The 22,893-nt window shown below is 53.5% G+C and overlaps 2 protein-coding genes across 4 annotated transcripts in view; both read right to left on the bottom strand.

Moving 5' to 3' along the window:
• Positions 1-4,503: 4,503 nt before the first annotated feature.
• On the bottom strand, positions 4,504-15,243 carry LOC137311981 (SLAM family member 5-like). Of its 2 annotated transcripts, none has more exons than XM_067978794.1 (6): positions 14,980-15,243; positions 12,313-12,633; positions 10,844-11,131; positions 9,824-9,940; positions 9,621-9,679; positions 4,504-6,164 (listed from the first exon to the last, which is right to left on the bottom strand). In XM_067978794.1, exons 1-6 carry the CDS (start codon positions 15,044-15,046, stop codon positions 6,096-6,098), a joined length of 921 nt encoding a protein of 306 aa, XP_067834895.1. In that variant the 5' UTR covers positions 15,047-15,243; the 3' UTR covers positions 4,504-6,095. The 2 variants fall into 2 exon arrangements, with proteins under 2 accessions (XP_067834895.1, XP_067834894.1); XM_067978793.1 differs by having other exon boundaries at positions 4,504-6,173; positions 14,980-15,242.
• A 4,736-nt stretch (positions 15,244-19,979) lies between these two features.
• LOC137311984 (T-lymphocyte surface antigen Ly-9-like) overlaps positions 19,980-22,893 on the bottom strand; it is a 29,358-nt gene continuing 26,444 nt past the window's right edge. Inside the window, exon 8 of one of the 2 annotated variants that reach the window (XM_067978799.1) lies at positions 19,980-21,682. In XM_067978799.1, coding sequence (XP_067834900.1) covers positions 21,605-21,682 — 78 coding nt within the window. In that variant the 3' untranslated portion in view covers positions 19,980-21,604. The remainder of the gene's footprint in view (positions 21,683-22,893) is intronic. The other variant, XM_067978800.1, reaches the window with a different exon arrangement.

The raw sequence follows: 22,893 nt of genomic DNA, 5'->3' as shown, positions 1-22,893 counted from the left end.
ATCTTTCAGAGAGAGAGGGGCACAGGGGGTGATGGGGTGAATGGGGAAAGGGGGAATGGGACTGAGGGGAGAGATCTTTCAGAGAGAGAGGGGCACAGGGGGTGATGGGGGGGAATGGGGAAAGGGGGAATGGGACTGAGGGGAGAGATCTTGCAGAGAGAAGGGGCACAGGGGGCGATGGGGTGAATGGGGAAAGGGGGTACGGAGGGAGCGCCGCACTGTCGGAGGGTCAGTACTGAGGGAGCGCCGCACTGTCGGAGGGTCGGTACTGAGGGACCGCTGCACTGTCGGAGGGTCAGTACTGAGGGAGCGCTGCACTGTCAGAGGGTCAGCACTGAGGGAGCGCTGCACTGTCGGAGGGTCAGTACTGAGGGAGCTTCACTGTGCATCTAACCTGTGCAGTTCCTGCCCTGGGAGTGTTTGATGGGACAGTGTGGAGGGAGCTTTACTCTGAATCTAACCCTGTACCTGCCCTGGGAATGTTTGATGGGACAGTGTAGAGAGAGCTTTACTCTGTATCTAACCCTGTACCTGCCCTGGGAGTGTTTGATGGGACAGTGTAGAGGGAGCTTTACTCTGTATCTCACCCGGTACCTGCCCTGGGAGTGTTTGATGGGACAGTGTAGAGGGAGCTTTACTCTGTATCTAACCCTGTACCTGCCCCTGGGAGTGTTCGATGGGACAGTGTAGAGGGAGCTTTACTCTGTATCTCACCCGGTACCTGCCCTGGGAGTGTTTGATGGGACAGTGCAGAGGGAGCTTTACTCTGTATCTAACCCTGTACCTGCCCTGGGAGTGTTTGATGGGACAGTGTGGAGGGAGCTTTACTCTGTATCTAACCCTGAACCTGCCCTGAGAGTGTTTGATGGGACAGTGTAGAGGGAGCTTTACTCTCAATCCAACCCTGTACCTGCTCTGGGAGTGTTTGACGGGACAGTGTAGAGGGAGCTTTACTCTGTATCTAACCCTGAACCTGCCTTGGGAGTGTTTGATGGGACAGTGTAGAGGGAGCTTTACTCTGTATCTAACCCTGTACCTGCCCTGGGAGTGTTTGACGGGACAGTGTGGAGGGAGCTTTACTCTGTATCGAACCCTGTACCTGCCCTGAGAGTGTTTGATGGGACAGTGTGGAGGGAGCTTTACTCTGTATCTCACCCTGTACCTGCCCTGGGAGTGTTTGATGGGACAGTGTAGAGGGAGCTTTACTCTGTATCGAACCCTGTACCTGCCCTGGGAGTGTTTGACGGGACAGTGTAGAGGGAGCTTTACTCTGTATCTAACCCTGTACCTGACCCTGGGAGTGTTTGATGGGACAGTGTAGAGGGAGCTTTACTCTGTATCTAACCCTGTACCTGCCCTGTGAGTGTTTGACGGGACAGTGTCGAGGGAGCTTTACTCTGTATCTAACCCTGTACCTGCCCTGGGAGTGTTTGATGGGACAGTGTAGAGAGAGCTTTACTCTGTATCTAACCCTGTACCTGCCCTGGGAGTGTTTGATGGGACAGTGTAGAGGGAGCTTTACTCTGTATCTAACCCTGTACCTGCCCTGGGAGTGTTTGACGGGACAGTGTAGAGGGAGCTTTACTCTGTATCTAACCCTGTACCTGTCCTGTGAGTGTTTGATGGGACAGTGTAGAGGGAGCTTTCCTCTGTATCTAACTCCCTGTACCTGCCCTGGGTGTGTTTAATGGGACGGTGTAGAGGGAGCTTTACTCTGTATCCAACTCCCTGTACCTGCCCTGGGAGTGTTTGACGGGACAGTGCAGAGGGAGCTTTACTCTGTATCTAACCCTGTACCTGCCCTGGGAGTGTTTGATGGGACAGTGTAGAGGGAGCTTTACTCTGTATCTAACCCTGTACCTGCCCTGGGAGTGTTTGATGGGACAGTGTGGAGGGAGCTTTACTCTGTATCTAACCCTGTACCTGCCCTGGGAGTGTTTGATGGGACAGTGCAGAGGGAGCTTTACTCTGTATCTAACCCTGTACCTGCCCTGGGAGTGTTTGATGGGACAGTGTAGAGGGAGCTTTACTCTGTATCTAACCCTGTACCTGCCCTGGGAGTGTTTGATGGGACAGTGTAGAGGGAGCTTTACTCTGTATCTAACCCTGTACCTGACCCTGGGAGTGTTTGATGGGACAGTGTAGAGGGAGCTTTACTCTGTATCGAACCCTGTACCTGCCCTGAGAGTGTTTGATGGGACAGTGTAGAGGGAGCTTTACTCTGTATCTAACCCTGTACCTGTCCTGTGAGTGTTTGATGGGAAAGTGTAGAGGGAGCTTTACTCTGTATCGAACCCTGTACCTGCCTTGGGAGTGTTTGATGGGACAGTGTCGAGGGAGCTTTACTCTGTATCTAACCCTGTACCTGTCCTGTGAGTGTTTGATGGGAAAGTGTAGAGGGAGCTTTCCTCTGTATCTAACTCCCTGTACCTGCCCTGGGAGTGTTTGATGGGACAGTGCAGAGGGAGCTTTACTCTGTATCTAACTCCCTGTACCTGCCCTGGGTGTGTTTAATGGGACGGTACAGAGGGAGCTTTACTCTGTATCCAACTCCCTGTACCTGCCCTGGGAGTGTTTGATGGGACAGTGCAAATGGAGCTTTACTCTGTATCTAATCCGGTACTTGCCCCAGGAGTGTTTGACGGGAAAGAGTATCTAATCCTGCACCTTTTTTTTATTCGTTCATGGGATGTGGGCATCGCTGGCAAGGCCGGCATTTATTGCCCATCCCTAATTGCCCCTTGAGAAGGTGGTGGTGAGCTGCCTTCTTGAACCGCTGCAGTCCGTGTGGTGAAGGTTCTCCCACAGTGCTGTTAGGAAGGGAGTTCCAGGATTTTGACCCAGCGACGATGAAGGAACGGCGATATATTTCCAAGTCGGGATAGTGTGTGACTTGGAGGGGAACGTGCAGGTGGTGTTGTTCCCATGTGCCTGCTGCTCTTGTCCTTCCAGGTGGTAGAGGTCGCGGGTTTGGGGCGTGCTGTCGAAGAAGCCTTGGCGAGTTGCTGCAGTGAATCCTGTCGAGCTTCTTGAGTGTTGTTGGAGCTGCTCTCATCCAGGCAAGTGGGGAGTATTCCATCACGCTCCAGACTTGTGCCTTGTAGATGGTGAAAAGGCTTTGGGGAGTCAGGAGGTGAGTCACTCGCTGCAGAATACCCAGCCTGTGACCTGCTCTTGTTGCCACAGTATTTATATGGTTGGTCCAGTTATGTTTCTGGTCAATGGTGACCACCGAGATGTTGATGGTGGGGGATTCAGTGATGGTAATACCGTTGAATGTCAAGGGGAGGTGGTTAGACTCTCTCTTTTTGGAGATGGTCATTGCCTGCCACTTGTCTGGCCAAGCCTGATATGTGGCAAGTTGTCCAGGTCTTGCTGCATTCGGGCACGGACTGCTTCATTATCTGAGGGGTTGCGAATGGAACTGAACACTGTGCAATCATCAGCGAACATCCCCATTTCTGGCCTTATGGTGGAGAGAAGGTCATTGATGAAGCAGCTGAAGATGGTTGGGCCTAGGACACTACCCTGAGGGTTGAGATGATTGGCCTCCATCAACCACTACCATCTTCCTTTGTGCTAGGTATGACTCCAGCCACTGGAGAGTTTTCCCCGCTTCAATTTGACTTCAATTTTACTCGGGCTCCTTGGTGCCACACTCGGTCAAATGCTGCCTTGATGTCAAGGGCAGTCACCCTCACCTCACCTCTGGAATTCAGCTCTTTTGTCCATGTTTGGACCAAGGCTGTAATGAGGTCTGGAGCCGAGTGGTCCTGGCGGAACCCAAACTGAGCATCGGTGAGCAGGTTATTGGTGAGTAAGTGCCGCTTGATAGCACTGTCGACGACACCTTCCATCACTTTGCTGATGATTGAGAGTAGACTGATGGGGTGGTAATTGGCCGGATTGGATTTGTCCTGCTTTTTGTGGACAGGACATACCTGGGCAATTTTCCACATTGTCGGGTAGATGCCAGTGTTGTAGCTGAAGTGGAACAGTTTGGCTGGAGGCGCGGCTAGTTCTGGAGCACAAGACTTCAGCACTACAGCCGGGATGTTGTCGGGGCCCATCGCCTTTGCTGTATCCAGTGAACTCAGCCGTTTCTTGATATCACCTGTGATTTCAGGACAGAAGTGTCCAAAATCATGATGGCTTTGGATAAAGCAAACAATGAGAAAGTGTTCCCATTGGCGGAAGGGTCGGGAAGCAGAGGACGCAGAGTTAAGGGGACTGGCAAAAGAACCAAAGGCGACAGGGGAAAATCTTTTTTACGCAGCGAGTGGTTAGGATCTGGAATACGTTGCCTGAAAGGGAGGTGGAGGCAGATTCAATCGTGGCTTTCGAAAGGGAGTTGGATAAATACCTGAAGGGAAAAAATTGGCAGAGCTACGGGGAAAGGGCGGGAGTCGGGGGGGAGTGGGACCAGTTGTGTGGAGCTGGCACGGTGCTCGATGGGCCAAATGGCCTCCTTCTATGTTGGAACCACTCTACGATTCTCTGAAAGCCTTTCAGACAGTTTTATTGAGAGGGAGCAGAAAGACACGGAACGATAATGAGGAACGTCAGATCCTGAAATGAAGATTCAATCGTCTGATTTTCCCGCGACCCTTGAACGCGGACAACGGTCAGTCAAAAACAAAAGGTCACACGTTCGAGGATAATGTTTCATGGTTTAAACAATTCGCACAAGCAAATCAAGCAACACATGCAACCTCACTCTACCCGTAATGCACTTATCTCTTCCCGAGGATCTCTGGTTATTTCAGCACCGTTTCTCCAAGTACATTGTCTTGTGAACCAAAGGCCCTCTTCGAACCGTCCTGAAGATGCTTCAGAACTCTTCTGGGCAAAGTTCCTTTCAAACTTGTCTTCTGTCGTTGAGTTGCTCGGAGCTCAACGGGGGTCACTCGCGCCTCTGAGTTCGAAGGTCGTGGGTGAAAGTCCCACTCTCGAGACTTGAGCACAAAGTCGAGGCAGTACTGAGGGAGTGCTGCACTGTCAGAGGGTCAGTACTGAGGGAGCGCCACACTGTCGGAGGGTCAGTACTGAGGGAGTGCTGCACTGTCAGAGGGTCAGTACTGAGGGAGTGCTGCACTGTCGGAGGGTCAGTACTGAGGGAGTGCTGCACTGTCGGAGGGTCAGTACTGAGGGCGCGCTGCACTGTCGGAGGGTCAGTACTGAGGGAGCGCCGCACTGTCGGAGGGTCAGTACTGAGGGAGCGCTGCACTGTCGGAGGGTCAGTACTGAGGGAGCGCCACACTGTCGGAGGGTCAGTACTGAGGGAGTGCTGCACTGTCAGAGGGTCAGTACTGAGGGAGTGCTGCACTGTCGGAGGGTCAGTACTGAGGGAGTGCTGCACTGTCGGAGGGTCAGTACTGAGGGCGTGCTGCACTGTCGGAGGGTCAGTACTGAGGGAGCGCCGCACTGTCGGAGGGTCAGTACTGAGGGAGTGCCGCACTGTCGGAGGGTCAGTACTGAGGGAGTGCTGCACTGTCGGAGGTGCCATCTTTCAGATGAGACTTTAAACCGAGGACCCCGTCTGCCCCTCTCAGGTGGATGTGAAAGATCCCACGGCCACTATTGGATGAAGAGCAGGGGGGAGTTCTCCCCGGGGTCCTGGGCCCCGATATTTATCTTTCGAACAGCATCACGAAAAAAACAGATGATCTGGGTCATTTATCACGGTGTTGTTTATGGGATCTTGCTGTGCACAGATTGGCTGCCGTTTTTCCCACATTACAACAGTGAGCACAGGGAGGCGGCAGGGATGGGGAGGGGTTAGTGAACGGTGGTATTGGAAACCTCGGGGGTGGGAGTGTGCGCGAGGTGAGGTGCAGCGCGATATAAAGGAGGGTCTCTCCGGGGCCAGGGTTTTAGAAAGGGTATTAAGCTGAACGGACGGTGGTAAATTGAGTTTGAAGGACGACGGATATTAAGGTCGGGTATCTGTCTCAGTTTGTTCTCGGCCACTGTCGGGGGGTTGTGGGGGGAGGTGTTTTTCCCCATGACTGTCCGGCCCAGACGTCTCTCACTTCCCCGGGCGTCTGCATTCTTTGTCCGCCTCATGCCTTGCCCGGCCGAATCCTGGGTCCGTTTCACGTTCCGCTCGAGCGTTGTACCTCTGCGGAGACGGGGGGCGGGCTTTCCGGGTTCTCGCTGTTAACCTGCGATGCCTCAGGACGGGAAGGGAAAAAAAATGACACACTCAGGAATGTTCTCAACTTTGGCGTCCGATTGCGGCCACATTTCTGCTCCATCACCAAGACTGCCTGCTTCCACCTCCTGTAACATCGCCCGTCTCCGGCCCCCCCCCCCTCCACTTCCCGCCTCAGCTCATCTGTTGCTGAAATCCTCATCCGTGCCCTTTGTCACCCCCACACTCGAGTATTCCCCAATGCTTTCTCACCTCTGCACGCTCCGTAACCATCCACTCGTCCCAAACTCTGCTGCCCCCCGCATCCTAGGTCCCGTTCACCTGTCACCCCCCCCGGTGCTCGCTGGACCTACATTGGTAACCGGTCCAGCAATGCCTCGATTTTAAAATGATCCCATCCTCGTGTTCAAATCCCCTCCATGGCCCTCGCCCCCAACCCCTCCCAGATCTCTGTAACCTCCTCCAGCCCCTCCGACCCTCCCAGATCTCTGTAACCTCCTCCAGCCCCTCCGACCCTCCCAGATCTCTGTAACCTCCTCCAGCCCCTCCGACCCTCCCAGATCTCTGTAACCTCCTCCAGCCCCTCCGACCCTCCCAGATCTCTGTAACCCTCCTCCAGCCCCTCCGACCCTCCCAGATCTCTGTAACCTCCTCCAGCCCCTCCAATCCTCCCAGATCTCTGCAACCCCCTCCAGCCCCTCCAACCCTCCCAGATCCCTGTAACCTCCTCCAGCCCCTCCAACCCTCTCAGATCCCTGTAACCTCCTCCAGCCCCTCCAACCCTCGCAGATCTTTGTAACCTCCTCCAGCCCCTCCAACCCTCCCAAATCCCTGTAACCTCCTCCAGCCCCTCCAACCCTCCTAGATCTCTGTAACCTCCTCCAGCCCCTTCGACCCTCCCAGATCTCTGTAACCTCCTCCAGCCCCTCCGACCCTCCCAGATCTCTGTAACCCTCCTCCAGCCCCTCCGACCCTCCCAGATCTCTGTAACCCTCCTCCAGCCCCTCCGACCCTCCCAGATCTCTGTAACCCTCCTCCAGCCCCTCCGACCCTCCCAGATCTCTGTAACCTCCTCCAGCCCCTCCAATGCTCCCAGATCTCTGCAACCCCCTCCAGCCCCTCCAATCCTCCCAGATCTCTAACCTCCTCCAGCCCCACCGACCCTCCCAGATCTCTGTAACCTCCTCCAGCCCCTCCAACCCTCCTAGATCTCTGTAACCTCCTCCAGCCCCTCCGACCCTCCCAGATCTCTGTAACCTCCTCCAGCCCCTCCGACCCTCCCAGATCTCTGTAACCCTCCTCCAGCCCCTCCGACCCTCCCAGATCTCTGTAACCCTCCTCCAGCCCCTCCGACCCTCCCAGATCTCTGTAACCCTCCTCCAGCCCCTCCGACCCTCCCAGATCTCTGTAACCTCCTCCAGCCCCTCCAATCCTCCCAGATCTCTGTAACCCTCCTCCAGCCCCTCCGACCCTCCCAGATCTCTGTAACCCTCCTCCAGCCCCTCCGACCCTCCCAGATCTCTGTAACCTCCTCCAGCCCCTCCTACCCTCCCAGATCTCTGTAACCTCCTCCAGCCCCTCCGACCCTCCCAGATCTTTGTAACCTCCTCCAGCCCCTCCAACCCTCGCAGATCTTTGTAACCTCCTCCAGCCCCTCCAATCCTCCCAGATCTCTGCAACCTCCTCCAGCCCCTCCGACCCTCCCAGATCTCTGTAACCTCCTCCAGCCCCTCCAATCCTCCCAGATCTCTGCAACCCCCACCAGCCCCTCCAATCCTCCCAGATCTCTGTAACCTCCTCCAGCCCCTCCAACCAGCCCCCCAACCCCCCCCCCCCCGGATCTCTGCGCTTCTCCAATTCTGGCCTCTTGCCCATCCCCCCGATTCCCATCGCTCCACCATTGGCAGCCGTGCCTTCAGCTGCCTGGGGCCTCTGTGCTCTGGAATTCCCTCCCTAAACCTCTCCACCCCTCTCTCTCCTCCTTTAAGACTCTCCTTAAAACTCCCTCTTTGACCCAAGCTTTTGGTCACCTGTCCTGATATCTCCTAATATGTGGCTCGGGGTCTCATTTTGCCTGATTTACGCTCCTGGGAAGCACCTTGTGACGTTTCACTACGTTAAAAGGCACTGGATAAATGCAGATTATTGTTGCTGGACTCTATATACGGAGGACTGGAATACAAGGTGGTGGGGGGGGGTAGAAGTTATTGTACAGCGATACAGAGCCCTGGTTAGACAACACCTGGAGTACTGGGTTCAGTTCTGGGCACCGCACCTTGGGAAGGAGATAGTGGCCTTGGAGGGAGTGCAGCGTTGGTTCACCAGAACGATACCTGGACTCCAAGAGTTAAATTCCGAGGAGAGAACACACAAACTCGGGTTGTATTCCCTGGAATTTAGAAGATTAAGGGGTGATTTGATCGAAGTTTTTAAGCTATTAAGGGGAACTGATAGGGGAGATAGAGAGAAACTATTCCTGCTGGTTGGGGACTCGACAGGGTAGATGCTGAGAGGATGTTATCCCTCATGGGGGAATCTAAAACGAGGGGGCATAGTCCCAGAGTAAGACGGAAATGAGGAGGAATTTCTTCTCCCAGGGGGTCGTGAATCTTTGGAATTCTTTACCCCAAAAAGCTGTGGAGGCCGAGTCACTGAGTACATTCAAGGCCGAGTTAGACACATTTCTGATCAGCGAGGGAGTCAAAGGATATGGGGAAAGGGCGGGAAAGTGGAGTTGTGGTAAAAATCAGATCAGCCATGATCTCATTGAATGGCGGAGCAGGCTCGAGGGGCCGAATGGCCTACTCCTGCTCCTATCTCTTACGGTCTTATGCTCTTATGGTGGGACTGGGGGACACCGTCTAAAAATTTGAGGCAGGACTTTCAGGGGTGAGGTTTGGAAACACTTCGACAGGCAAAGGGTGGGAGAAGTTTGGAACTCTCTCCCGCAAACGGCAGTCGATGCCAGCTCAGTTGTTCATTTTAAATCTCAGATTGTTCAGTTTTTGTTAACCGAAGGGTATTAAGGGATATGGGGCAGAGGTCACAGATCAGCCCTGATCTCAATGAATGGCGGAACGGGCTCGAGGGGCCGAATGGCCTCCTCCTGCTCCTGTGTTGTTTAATGCCCATGGAGTTAAGCTCTGATTGCCATCATTGTCCGATTCACTGCAACAAAACCAGCCCTCACCGTCAGTACAAACGATAAGAGGTCCAAAGCGTTTTGGCCAAAAGGGGGCTCGCACCGTTCTAAGCCCCGGAGAGGCTTGGATAACCATGGGCCGCCAACGGAGGGTTCAGACAGCATGTGGGGGAGGGGTGATGGGCGAACGGGACGAGTGCGGATACGGAGAGGGGGGGCAGCCGAGAGTTTGGATGAGCTGATGGCTACGGAGGGCACACAGGTGGTGAGGGAAGCTGTGGGATCTCCGTGTGTGTGTGCGTGGCGAGGTACATCAATACTCACGTAATTGTTGGGAACCGAGGCACGTTCGAAGCTTCGACCATCTGCAGCATTTGCCAAGCCTACGATGAGAGAGTTCAAGAGACACTGAGGGCCCGGGATAAAACCAGCTCGATTTGACACCCCCGCAAAAAGCTCCCCACCCCAGAGGGTGAAAGGTCAGCAGTCTGACACACCCATTGATTGAGATGAAGATGATCTCTTACCTTCTGAACGGGAGGAATGTCGACGGCATTTATAAATGGAGAAGGCGACACATGGAATTAAAAAAACAAGGAGGAGGGCAATGCAGTTGATGTCAGATGAATTCGTAACAGATACGCCTGGAAGATGTGAAAAGGACAGAGACAATTTAGGACAATTTTACAGGATGATCTTCACCATCACGGAGGCAACTCACCGAGCAATCCGTGGGCCAAATCAGGTCGAGCTCCGTGCGAGGTCAAGGATCAAACAATCCCAGGGCAGGTACAGGGTTAGATACAGAGTAAAGCTCCCTCGACACTGTCCCGTCAAACACTCCCAGGGCAGGTACAGGGTTAGATACAGAGTAAAGCTCCCTCTACACTGTCCCCTCGAACACTCCCAGGGCAGGTACAGGGTTAGATACAGAGTAAAGCTCCCTCTACACTGTCCCGTCAAACACTCCCAGGGCAGGTACAGGGTTAGATACAGAGTAAAGCTCCCTCTACACTGTCCCCTCGAACACTCCCAGGGCAGGTACAGGGTTAGATACAGAGTAAAGCTCCCTCGACACTGTCCCATCAAACACTCCCAGGGCAGGTACAGGGTTAGATACAGAGTAAAGCTCCCTCCACACTGTCCCATCAAACACTCCCAGGGCAGGTACAGGGTTAGATACAGAGTAAAGCTCCCTCTACACTGTCCCCTCGAACACTCCCAGGGCAGGTACAGGGTTAGATACAGAGTAAAGCTCCCTCTACGCTGTCCCATCAAACACTCCCAGGGTCAGGTACAGGGTTAGATACAGATTAAAGCTCCCTCTACACTGTCCCATCAAACACTCCCAGGGGCAGGTACAGGGTTAGATACAGAGTAAAGCTCCCTCTACACTGTCCCATCAAACACTCCCAGGGCAGGTACAGGGTTAGATACAGAGTAAAGCTCCCTCTACACTGTCCCATCAAACACTCCCAGGGCAGGTACAACACGAGACTGTCTGATACCTGAATGTAGTTGTTTGTTTCTCTCACTGTGACACTCACCAGATACGGGTATATTGCAGACACCACTCAGCTCGACCTGTGCAGTGTCCTTACTGACTGCGTTCCAGGCTTCACACGTGTGCACACTCTCCTTGACATCCGATGTGTAATAGATCCGGAGTTCCTCTCCGTATCCAGAGAGATAATGGTTGCTGTCATTCCCCAACTCCTCTCGTCCCCTCCACCATCGGAAGCTGGTGAGATCGCCTGAGGTCACTGAGCAGGTCAGGGTGATGTTACAGATCCCCTGGGTGACAGTAGACCTGATGTTCGTTCCTGACACACGCTCTGACATTAGGATAGAAAGAAAAACACAGGCAGGCCTGTGAGAAAGTAATGGAGGCCCTTGTGTGACAGTTCGATACCCAACAATCCCCTCCCCGCCACCCGTGTCGTCAACGATGCTCCCGAGTCAACTTTAAGCAGATCCCGTCTCAGTCCTCCATCCGCCATTTTAACTGTCTCGCTGCCCCGCTGGTTTCACGCGGATCAAAATGGAGGAGAGTCACACACATGCATCGCACACTCCTTCGCTCAAATTCACCGTTTTTGGGTTTGTATCCCGGGAATTCTCACTGGTTCCGTGTCATCACTCACTCCTGTAAGCTGAGCCTGTGTCCCTTAAGATCTGGAGTGCGCCCTCTCGTTCTGGCCTAGATCGCGTTAAATAAGAGGGAGACCCTGGGATTATGATCGGGAATAATGACTCTGTACCCTGGTTACTGGAACGTTTTGTGGGCTGTCCTGTCAATCCTTCTCGTTAAAAGATTCCCAGATTCTCCGAATGTCTGGAGACTCGGGATTTAGACCGACAACTGATTTATTTCCACGAGGCAGGTGAATGAACAGCAAACAGGACAAGATGGTGAAAGGCACAGAACTGTATTCTGGTATTTCACAGTGAGTCTGAGATTGTGGGGAACCTGTTTCATCTCCCCTCTCCATCCCTCCGATGGGAACAGGGTTCACACTGGGATTGAGTGAGGTATTTCACAGTGAGTCTGAGATTGTGGGGAACCTGTTTCATCTCCCCTCTCCATCCCTCCGATGGGAACAGGGTTTACACTGGGATTGAGTGAGGTATTTCACAGTGAGTCTGAGATTGTGGGGAACCTGTTTCATCTCCCCTCTCCATCCCTCCGATGGGAACAGGGTTCACACTGGGATTGAGTGAGGTATTTCACAGTGAGTCTGAGATTGTGGGGAACCTGTTTCATCTCCCCTCTCCATCCCTCCAATGGAAACAGGGTTTACACTGGGATTGAGTAAATCCAGCAATGTACTGCGTGTACCCCCAGACTCAGGCTGCCTCACCCCGACACCCCTGAGATCAGTGACCCCAGTATGGGCACTGACAATCAGGAGCGATTCAATAAACTTTGTAATGTACAATATCTGTCCCAACCCATTAATTTGGGGTCTTTCAGTAATGGGTGAAGCCCAGAATCAGCAGATACAATCTCACTCACCGTACACGTCCAGTCGAACCAGCTCCGAAGTTTCACGTCCTAACGCTCCTGTTACAATCACCTCATACACACCACTGTCCTCTCTCTGTAAGACACTGATTTGCAGACTGTAATTCTCTGGATGAAACTTTATCCGTCCCGTGTACTCCTCAGTGCCGAACGTTTCAACATTCTTGTTCATGTATCTCGCTATTCTGGCGTCGGGTTCTTTGCGTTTCCAAACAACCTCAACATCCTCCGGTGTGGGTGGGATCCCAACAGGTAAGACAATCGACTGACCCAGGGTTCCATTCACAGGGGGACGGAGAGTCTGAATTTCACCTGAGTTAACAGGAGGAGACAGTGAGTGTTTGTGGAACAGGACAAGCTCAGTGATTGAGGAACGAGTTGGAGAGATATATAACCCAGTGCCACATCTCCACAGGGTCTTTAAGTGACTGAAAGGCAATAAATACTTTTGAAGTGTTGGAACGTAGGGAAATGGGGCAGATAATTTGTGGAGGAGTTCGAGTCAAGAACCCTCGACACTGTCCCATCAAACACTCCCAGGGCAGGGACAGGGTTAGATACAGAGTAAAGCTCCCTCTACACTGTCCCATCAAACACTCCCAGGGCAGGTACAGGATTAGATACAGAGCAAAGCTCACTCTACACTGTCCCATCAAACACTCCCAGGGCAGGTACAGGCTTAGATACAGAGTAAAGCTCCCTCTACACTGTCACATCAAACACTCCCAGGGCAGGTACAGGGTTAGATACAGAGTAAAGCTCCCTCTACACTGTCCCATCAAACACTCCCAGGGCAGGTACAGGGTTAGATACAGAGTAAAGCTCCCTCCACACTGTCCCGTCAAACACTCCCAGGGCAGGTACAGGGTTAGATACAGAGTAAAGCTCCCTCTACACTGTCCCATCAAACACTCCCAGGGCAGGTACAGGGTTAGATACAGAGTAAAGCTCCCTCTACACTGTCCCATCAAACACTCCCAGGGCCAGGTACAGGCTTAGATACAGAGTAAAGCTCCCTCTACACTGTCCCATCAAACACTCCCAGGGTCAGGTACAGTGTTAGATACAGAGTAAAGCTCCCTCTACACTGTCCCATCAAACACTCCCAGGGCCAGGTACAGGCTTAGATACAGAGTAAAGCTCCCTCTACACTGTCCCATCAAACACTCCCAGGGTCAGGTACAGTGTTAGATACAGAGTAAAGCTCCCTCTACACTGTCCCATCAAACACTCCCAGGGCCAGGTACAGGCTTAGATACAGAGTAAAGCTCCCTCGACACTGTCCCATCAAACACTCCCAGGGCAGGTACAGAGTTAGATACAGAGTAAAGCTCCCTCTACACTGTCCCATCAAACACTCCCAGGGCAGGTACAGGGTTAGATACAGAGTAAAGCTCCCTCTACACTGTCCCATCAAACACTCCCAGGGTCAGGTACAGGGTTAGATACAGAGTAAAGCTCCCTCTGCACTGTCCCATCAAACACTCCCAGGGCAGGTACAGGGTTAGATACAGAGTAAAGCTCCCTCTACACTGTCCCATCAAACACTCCCAGGGTCAGGTACAGGGTTAGATACAGAGTAAAGCTCCCTCTGCACTGACCCATCAAACACTCCCAGGGCAGGTACAGCACGGTTTAGATACAGGGTACGTTTTTATCTGGTGGACACTTGTCTCTCCTTTGCCCTCACACATTTGTAGAAACAAAGAACTGTAAAAGATTTTTGAACAAATGAAACCGCACGAGGTGCAGTGAGAAATCGGAAATGTTCAGCCAGGGTGTGAGGAGCTCTCTCTGTAATGGGAGATATTTGCTGATGCAGTTCACAGACTGCAAGATACAGCGAGTGCTGGCAGGAAATGGTTTATTGTAAACGGCAAAGTGAGAATTATTTTAAGGAGAGAATGGTGCACGTCTACGGGTAAAGAGGGTGTGGGTTAGAGAGAGAGGGAGGGGGGAGACAGAGAGAGAGGGAGACAGACAGAGAAGGAGAGAGAGAGGGAGAGAGAGAGAAGGATACAGAGAGAGAGGGAGAGTGAGAAAGAGAGAGAGGGATACAGAGAGAGAGAGGGAGAGAATGAGACAGAGGGAGAGAGAAAGAGAGAGAGGGGGAGAGAGGGATGCAGAGAGAGGGAGAGGGAATGAGACAGAGGGAGAGTGAGAAAGAGGGAGAGGGAGACAGAAAGAGAGTGACATAGAGAGAGGGAGAGGGATAGAGAGACAGAGAGAGTGAGACAGAGGGAGGGTGAGAGAGAGGGAGGGCGAGAGTGAAATAGGGAGAGGGAATGAGGGAGACGGATGGTGAGAGAGAGGGTGGGAGAGACAGTGATACAGTGAGAGAGAGACAGTGAGGGAACGAGACAGACAGGGTGGGAAAGAGAGAGAGAAACAGAGAGAGGGAGATGATGACAGAAAGACACAGACAGAGTGAAGAAAGACAGAGAGAAAGAAAGACAGAGAGAGAGACAGACAAAAAGAAAATAGAGCGGCAGAGACAGCGAGAGAGAGCGACGGAATTGTTGCGATGTTTGGCCTAGTAGAGACCCAGGGACCAACCACGATGGGCCGAATGGCCTTCGCACACACTGGAAACGTTAAGGATGTTCTCACACTTCTCGCTGCTCTTCACACACAATTGATGAAAAGAATATCTCTTACCCACGCAGATGGCAAACAGGAACACACAGACAAGGCTCCAGACCCGTCCCGCACACAACTGCCACATCTCTGGGTTTTATTCAGAGCGTCGGAGTCTCTCGAAGAGTTGAAGTAGAGGATCAGGAAGTGGTTATTGTCACAAATTGAGGTAACTCGTGCTACAGACTGCTATCTGGTAGGGTAATCTCCACCACACAGAGAGGGAGCATCAGAAACAGTGGGGGGAGCAGAGGGAATGGGACTGAGGGGAGAGATCTTTCAGAGAGAGAGGGGACACAGGGGGCGAGGGGTGAATGGGGAAAGGGGGAATGGGACTGAAGGGAGAGATCTTTCAGAGAGAGGGGGGCACAGGGGGTGATGGGGTGAATGGGGAAAGAGGGAATGGGACTGAGGGGAGAGATCTTTCAGAGAGAGGGGCACAGGGGGTGATGGGGTGAATGGGGAAAGGGAATGGGACTGAGGGGAGAGAACTTTCAGAGAGAGAGGGGCACTGGGGGGGAATGGGGAAAGGGGGAATGGGACTGAGGGGAGAGATCTTTCAGAGAGAGAGGGGCACAGGGGGTGATGGGGTGAATGGGGAAAGGGGGAATGGGACTGAGGGGAGAGATCTTTCAGAGAGAGAGGGGCACAGGGGGTGATGGGGGGGAATGGGGAAAGGGGGAATGGGACTGAGGGGAGAGATCTTGCAGAGAGAAGGGGCACAGGGGGCGATGGGGTGAATGGGGAAAGGGGGTACGGAGGGAGCGCCGCACTGTCGGAGGGTCAGTACTGAGGGAGCGCCGCACTGTCGGAGGGTCGGTACTGAGGGACCGCTGCACTGTCGGAGGGTCGGTACTGAGGGAGCGCTGCACTGTCAGAGGGTCAGCACTGAGGGAGCGCTGCACTGTCGGAGGGGCAGTACTGAGGGAGCTTCACTGTGCATCTAACCTGTGCAGTTCCTGCCCTGGGAGTGTTTGATGGGACAGTGTGGAGGGAGCTTTACTCTGAATCTAACCCTGTACCTGCCCTGGGAATGTTTGATGGGACAGTGTAGAGAGAGCTTTACTCTGTATCTAACCCTGTACCTGCCCTGGGAGTGTTTGATGGGACAGTGTAGAGGGAGCTTTACTCTGTATCTCACCCGTTACCTGCCCTGGGAGTGTTTGATGGGACAGTGTAGAGGGAGCTTTACTCTGTATCTAACCCTGTACCTGCCCCTGGGAGTGTTCGATGGGACAGTGTAGAGGGAGCTTTACTCTGTATCTCACCCGGTACCTGCCCTGGGAGTGTTTGATGGGACAGTGCAGAGGGAGCTTTACTCTGTATCTAACCCTGTACCTGCTCTGGGAGTGTTTGACGGGACAGTGTAGAGGGAGCTTTACTCTGTATCTAACCCTGAACCTGCCCTGAGAGTGTTTGATGGGACAGTGTAGAGGGAGCTTTACTCTCAATCCAACCCTGTACCTGCTCTGGGAGTGTTTGACGGGACAGTGTAGAGGGAGCTTTACTCTGTATCTAACCCTGAACCTGCCTTGGGAGTGTTTGATGGGACAGTGTAGAGGGAGCTTTACTCTGTATCTAACCCTGTACCTGCCCTGGGAGTGTTTGACGGGACAGTGTAGAGGGAGCTTTACTCTGTATCGAACCCTGTACCTGCCCTGAGAGTGTTTGATGGGACAGTGTGGAGGGAGCTTTACTCTGTATCTCACCCTGTACCTGCCCTGGGAGTGTTTGATGGGACAGTGTAGAGGGAGCTTTACTCTGTATCGAACCCTGTACCTGCCCTGGGAGTGTTTGACGGGACAGTGTAGAGGGAGCTTTACTCTGTATCTAACCCTGTACCTGACCCTGGGAGTGTTTGATGGGACAGTGTAGAGGGAGCTTTACTCTGTATCTAACCCTGTACCTGCCCTGTGAGTGTTTGACGGGACAGTGTCGAGGGAGCTTTACTCTGTATCTAACCCTGTACCTGCCCTGGGAGTGTTTGATGGGACAGTGTAGAGAGAGCTTTACTCTGTATCTAACCCTGTACCTGCCCTGGGAGTGTTTGATGGGACAGTGTAGAGGGAGCTTTACTCTGTATCTAACCCTGTACCTGCCCTGGGAGTGTTTGACGGGACAGTGTAGAGGGAGCTTTACTCTGTATCTAAGCCTGTACCTGTCCTGTGAGTGTTTGATGGGACAGTGTAGAGGGAGCTTTCCTCTGTATCTAACTCCCTGTACCTGCCCTGGGTGTGTTTAATGGGACGGTGTAGAGGGAGCTTTACTCTGTATCCAACTCCCTGTACCTGCCCTGGGAGTGTTTGACGGGACAGTGCAGAGGGAGCTTTACTCTGTATCTAACCCTGTACCTGCCCTGGGAGTGTTTGATGGGACAGTGTAGAGGGAGCTTTACTCTGTATCTAACCCTGTACCTGCCCTGGGAGTGTTTGATGGGACAGTGTGGAGGGAGCTTTACTCTGTATCTAACCCTGTACCTGCCCTGGGAGTGTTTGATGGGACAGTGCAGAGGGAGCTTTACTCTGTATCTAACCCTGTACCTGCCCTGGGAGTGTTTGATGGGACAGTGTAGAGGGAGCTTTACTCTGTATCTAACCCTGTACCTGCCCTGGGAGTGTTTGATGGGACAGTGTAGAGGGAGCTTTACTCTGTATCTAAACCTGTACCTGACCCTGGGAGTGTTTGATGGGACAGTGTAGAGGGAGCTTTACTCTGTATCGAACCCTGTACCTGCCCTGAGAGTGTTTGATGGGACAGTGTAGAGGGAGCTTTACTCTGTATCTAACCCTGTACCTGTCCTGTGAGTGTTTGATGGGACAGTGTCGAGGGAGCTTTACTCTGTATCTAACCCTGTACCTGTCCTGTGAGTGTTTGATGGGAAAGTGTAGAGGGAGCTTTCCTCTGTATCTAACTCCCTGTACCTGCCCTGGGAGTGTTTGATGGGACAGTGCAGAGGGAGCTTTACTCTGTATCTAACTCCCTGTACCTGCCCTGGGTGTGTTTAATGGGACGGTATAGAGGGAGCTTTACTCTGTATCCAACTCCCTGTACCTGCCCTGGGAGTGTTTGATGGGACAGTGCAAATGGAGCTTTACTCTGTATCTAATCCGGTACTTGCCCCAGGAGTGTTTGACGGGACAGAGTATCTAATCCTGCACCTTTTTTTTATTCGTTCATGGGATGTGGGCATCGCTGGCAAGGCTGGCATTTATTGCCCATCCCTAATTGCCCCTTGAGAAGGTGGTGGTGAGCTGCCTTCTTGAACCGCTGCAGTCCGTGTGGTGAAGGTTCTCCCACAGTGCTGTTAGGAAGGGAGTTCCAGGATTTTGACCCAGCGACGATGAAGGAACGGCGATATATTTCCAAGTCGGGATAGTGTGTGACTTGGAGGGGAACGTGCAGGTGGTGTTGTTCCCATGTGCCTGCTGCTCTTGTCCTTCCAGGTGGTAGAGGTCGCGGGTTTGGGGCGTGCTGTCGAAGAAGCCTTGGCGAGTTGCTGCAGTGAATCCTGTCGAGCTTCTTGAGTGTTGTTGGAGCTGCTCTCATCCAGGCAAGTGGGGAGTATTCCATCACGCTCCAGACTTGTGCCTTGTAGATGGTGAAAAGGCTTTGGGGAGTCAGGAGGTGAGTCACTCGCTGCAGAATACCCAGCCTGTGACCTGCTCTTGTTGCCACAGTATTTATATGGTTGGTCCAGTTATGTTTCTGGTCAATGGTGACCACCGAGATGTTGATGGTGGGGGATTCAGTGATGGTAATACCGTTGAATGTCAAGGGGAGGTGGTTAGACTCTCTCTTTTTGGAGATGGTCATTGCCTGCCACTTGTCTGGCGCGAATGATACTTGCCACTTATCAGCCCAAGCCTGATATGTGGCAAGTTGTCCAGGTCTTGCTGCATTCGGGCACGGACTGCTTCATTATCTGAGGGGTTGCGAATGGAACTGAACACTGTGCAATCATCAGCGAACATCCCCATTTCTGGCCTTATGGTGGAGAGAAGGTCATTGATGAAGCAGCTGAAGATGGTTGGGCCTAGGACACTACCCTGAGGGTTGAGATGATTGGCCTCCATCAACCACTACCATCTTCCTTTGTGCTAGGTATGACTCCAGCCACTGGAGAGTTTTCCCCGCTTCAATTTGACTTCAATTTTACTCGGGCTCCTTGGTGCCACACTCGGTCAAATGCTGCCTTGATGTCAAGGGCAGTCACCCTCACCTCACCTCTGGAATTCAGCTCTTTTGTCCATGTTTGGACCAAGGCTGTAATGAGGTCTGGAGCCGAGTGGTCCTGGCGGAACCCAAACTGAGCATCGGTGAGCAGGTTATTGGTGAGTAAGTGCCACTTGATAGCACTGTCGACGACACCTTCCATCACTTTGCTGATGATTGAGAGTAGACTGATGGGGCGGTAATTGGCCGGATTGGATTTGTCCTGCTTTTTGTGGACAGGACATACCTGGGCAATTTTCCACATTGTCGGGTAGGTGCCAGTGTTGTAGCTGAAGTGGAACAGTTTGGCTGGAGGCGCGGCTAGTTCTGGAGCACAAGACTTCAGCACTACAGCCGGGATGTTGTCGGGGCCCATCGCCTTTGCTGTATCCAGTGAACTCAGCCGTTTCTTGATATCACCTGTGATTTCAGGACAGAAGTGTCCAAAATCATGATGGCTTTGGATAAAGCAAACAATGAGAAAGTGTTCCCATTGGCGGAAGGGTCGGGAAGCAGAGGACGCAGAGTTAAGGGGACTGGCAAAAGAACCAAAGGCGACAGGGGAAAATCTTTTTTACGCAGCGAGTGGTTAGGATCTGGAATACGTTGCCTGAAAGGGAGGTGGAGGCAGATTCAATCGTGGCTTTCGAAAGGGAGTTGGATAAATACCTGAAGGGAAAAAATTGGCAGAGCTACGGGGAAAGGGCGGGAGTCGGGGGGGAGTGGGACCAGTTGTGTGGAGCTGGCACGGTGCTCGATGGGCCAAATGGCCTCCTTCTATGTTGGAACCACTCTACGATTCTCTGAAAGCCTTTCAGACAGTTTTATTGAGAGGGAGCAGAAAGACACGGAACGATAATGAGGAACGTCAGATCCTGAAATGAAGATTCAATCGTCTGATTTTCCCGCGACCCTTGAACGCGGACAACGGTCAGTCAAAAACAAAAGGTCACACGTTCGAGGATAATGTTTCATGGTTTAAACAATTCGCACAAGCAAATCAAGCAACACATGCAACCTCACTCTACCCATAATGCACTTATCTCTTCCCGAGGATCTCTGGTTATTTCAGCACCGTTTCTCCAAGTACATTGTCTTGTGAACCAAAGGCCCTCTTCGAACCGTCCTGAAGATGCTTCAGAACTCTTCTGGGCAAAGTTCCTTTCAAACTTGTCTTCTGTCGTTGAGTTGCTCGGAGCTCAACGGGGGTCACTCGCGCCTCTGAGTTCGAAGGTCGTGGGTGAAAGTCCCACTCTCGAGACTTGAGCACAAAGTCGAGGCAGTACTGAGGGAGTGCTGCACTGTCAGAGGGTCAGTACTGAGGGAGCGCCACACTGTCGGAGGGTCAGTACTGAGGGAGTGCTGCACTGTCAGAGGGTCAGTACTGAGGGAGTGCTGCACTGTCGGAGGGTCAGTACTGAGGGAGTGCTGCACTGTCGGAGGGTCAGTACTGAGGGCGCGCTGCACTGTCGGAGGGTCAGTACTGAGGGAGCGCCGCACTGTCGGAGGGTCAGTACTGAGGGAGCGCTGCACTGTCGGAGGGTCAGTACTGAGGGAGCGCCACACTGTCGGAGGGTCAGTACTGAGGGAGTGCTGCACTGTCAGAGGGTCAGTACTGAGGGAGTGCTGCACTGTCGGAGGGTCAGTACTGAGGGAGTGCTGCACTGTCGGAGGGTCAGTACTGAGGGCGTGCTGCACTGTCGGAGGGTCAGTACTGAGGGAGCGCCGCACTGTCGGAGGGTCAGTACTGAGGGAGCGCTGCACTGTCGGAGGGTCAGTACTGAGGGAGTGCCGCACTGTCGGAGGGTCAGTACTGAGGGAGTGCTGCACTGTCGGAGGTGCCATCTTTCAGATGAGACTTTAAACCGAGGACCCCGTCTGCCCCTCTCAGGTGGATGTGAAAGATCCCACGGCCACTATTGGATGAAGAGCAGGGGGGAGTTCTCCCCGGGGTCCTGGGCCCCGATATTTATCTTTCGAACAACATCACGAAAAAAACAGATGATCTGGGTCATTTATCACGGTGTTGTTTATGGGATCTTGCTGTGCACAAATTGGCTGCCGTTTTTCCCACATTACAACAGTGAGCACAGGGAGGCGGCAGGGATGGGGAGGGGTTAGTGAACGGTGGTATTGGAAACCTCGGGGGTGGGAGTGTGCGCGAGGTGAGGTGCAGCGCGATATAAAGGAGGGTCTCTCCGGGGCCAGGGTTTTAGAAAGGGTATTAAGCTGAACGGACGGTGGTAAATTGAGTTTGAAGGACGAAGGATATTAAGGTCGGGTATCTGTCTCAGTTTGTTCTCGGCCACTGTCGGGGGGGTGTGGGGGGAGGTGTTTTTCCCCATGACTGTCCGGCCCAGACGTCTCTCACTTCCCCGGGCGTCTGCATTCTTTGTCCGCCTCATGCCTTGCCCGGCCGAATCCTGGGTCCGTTTCACGTTCCGCTCGAGCGTTGTACCTCTGCGGAGACGGGGGGCGGGCTTTCCGGGTTCTCGCTGTTAACCTGCGATGCCTCGGGACGGGAAGGGAAAAAAAATGACACACTCAGGAATGTTCTCAACTTTGGCGTCCGATTGCGGCCACATTTCTGCTCCATCACCAAGACTGCCTGCTTCCACCTCCTGTAACATCGCCCGTCTCCGGCCCCCCCCACCTCCACTTCCCGCCTCAGCTCATCTGTTGCTGAAATCCTCATCCGTGCCCTTTGTCACCCCCACACTCGAGTATTCCCCAATGCTTTCTCACCTCTGCACGCTCCGTAACCATCCACTCGTCCCAAACTCTGCTGCCCCCCGCATCCTAGGTCCCGTTCACCTGTCACCCCCCCCGGTGCTCGCTGGACCTACATTGGTAACCGGTCCAGCAATGCCTCGATTTTAAAATGATCCCATCCTCGTGTTCAAATCCCCTCCATGGCCCTCGCCCCCAACCCCTCCCAGATCTCTGTAACCTCCTCCAGCCCCTCCGACCCTCCCAGATCTCTGTAACCTCCTCCAGCCCCTCCGACCCTCCCAGATCTCTGTAACCTCCTCCAGCCCCTCCGACCCTCCCAGATCTCTGTAACCTCCTCCAGCCCCTCCGACCCTCCCAGATCTCTGTAACCTCCTCCAGCCCCTCCAATCCTCCCAGATCTCTGCAACCCCCTCCAGCCCCTCCAACCCTCCCAGATCCCTGTAACCTCCTCCAGCCCCTCCAACCCTCTCAGATCCCTGTAACCTCCTCCAGCCCCTCCAACCCTCGCAGATCTTTGTAACCTCCTCCAGCCCCTCCAACCCTCCCAGATCCCTGTAACCTCCTCCAGCCCCTCCAACCCTCCTAGATCTCTGTAACCTCCTCCAGCCCCTCCGACCCTCCCAGATCTCTGTAACCTCCTCCAGCCCCTCCGACCCACCCAGATCTCTGTAACCCTCCTCCAGCCCCTCCGACCCTCCCAGATCTCTGTAACCCTCCTCCAGCCCCTCCGACCCTCCCAGATCTCTGTAACCCTCCTCCAGCCCCTCCGACCCTCCCAGATCTCTGTAACCTCCTCCAGCCCCTCCAATGCTCCCAGATCTCTGCAACCCCCTCCAGCCCCTCCAATCCTCCCAGATCTCTAACCTCCTCCAGCCCCACCGACCCTCCCAGATCTCTGTAACCTCCTCCAGCCCCTCCAACCCTCCTAGATCTCTGTAACCTCCTCCAGCCCCTCCGACCCTCCCAGATCTCTGTAACCTCCTCCAGCCC

Source organism: Heptranchias perlo, unplaced genomic scaffold (genome assembly GCF_035084215.1).
Source record: "Heptranchias perlo isolate sHepPer1 unplaced genomic scaffold, sHepPer1.hap1 HAP1_SCAFFOLD_389, whole genome shotgun sequence".
NCBI lineage: Eukaryota > Metazoa > Chordata > Chondrichthyes > Hexanchiformes > Hexanchidae > Heptranchias > Heptranchias perlo.
Note: the sequence above shows the minus strand (reverse complement) of the source record. Positions and strands in the feature narration are given on the sequence as shown.

Bases quoted from the DNA above. Each gene is read 5' to 3' on its own strand.
- LOC137311981 (XM_067978793.1), bottom strand. From the start codon at position 15,046: ATGTGGCAGTTGTGTGCGGGACGGGTCTGGAGCCTTGTCTGTGTGTTC. The intron at 11,132-12,312 runs GTGAGTGAGATT...TCCTAATGTCAG, and splicing joins GGTTCGACTGGACGTGTACG to AGCGTGTGTCAGGAACGAAC. The intron at 9,941-10,843 runs GTGAGTGTCACA...CACATCTTCCAG, and splicing joins CTGCAATATACCCGTATCTG to GCGTATCTGTTACGAATTCA.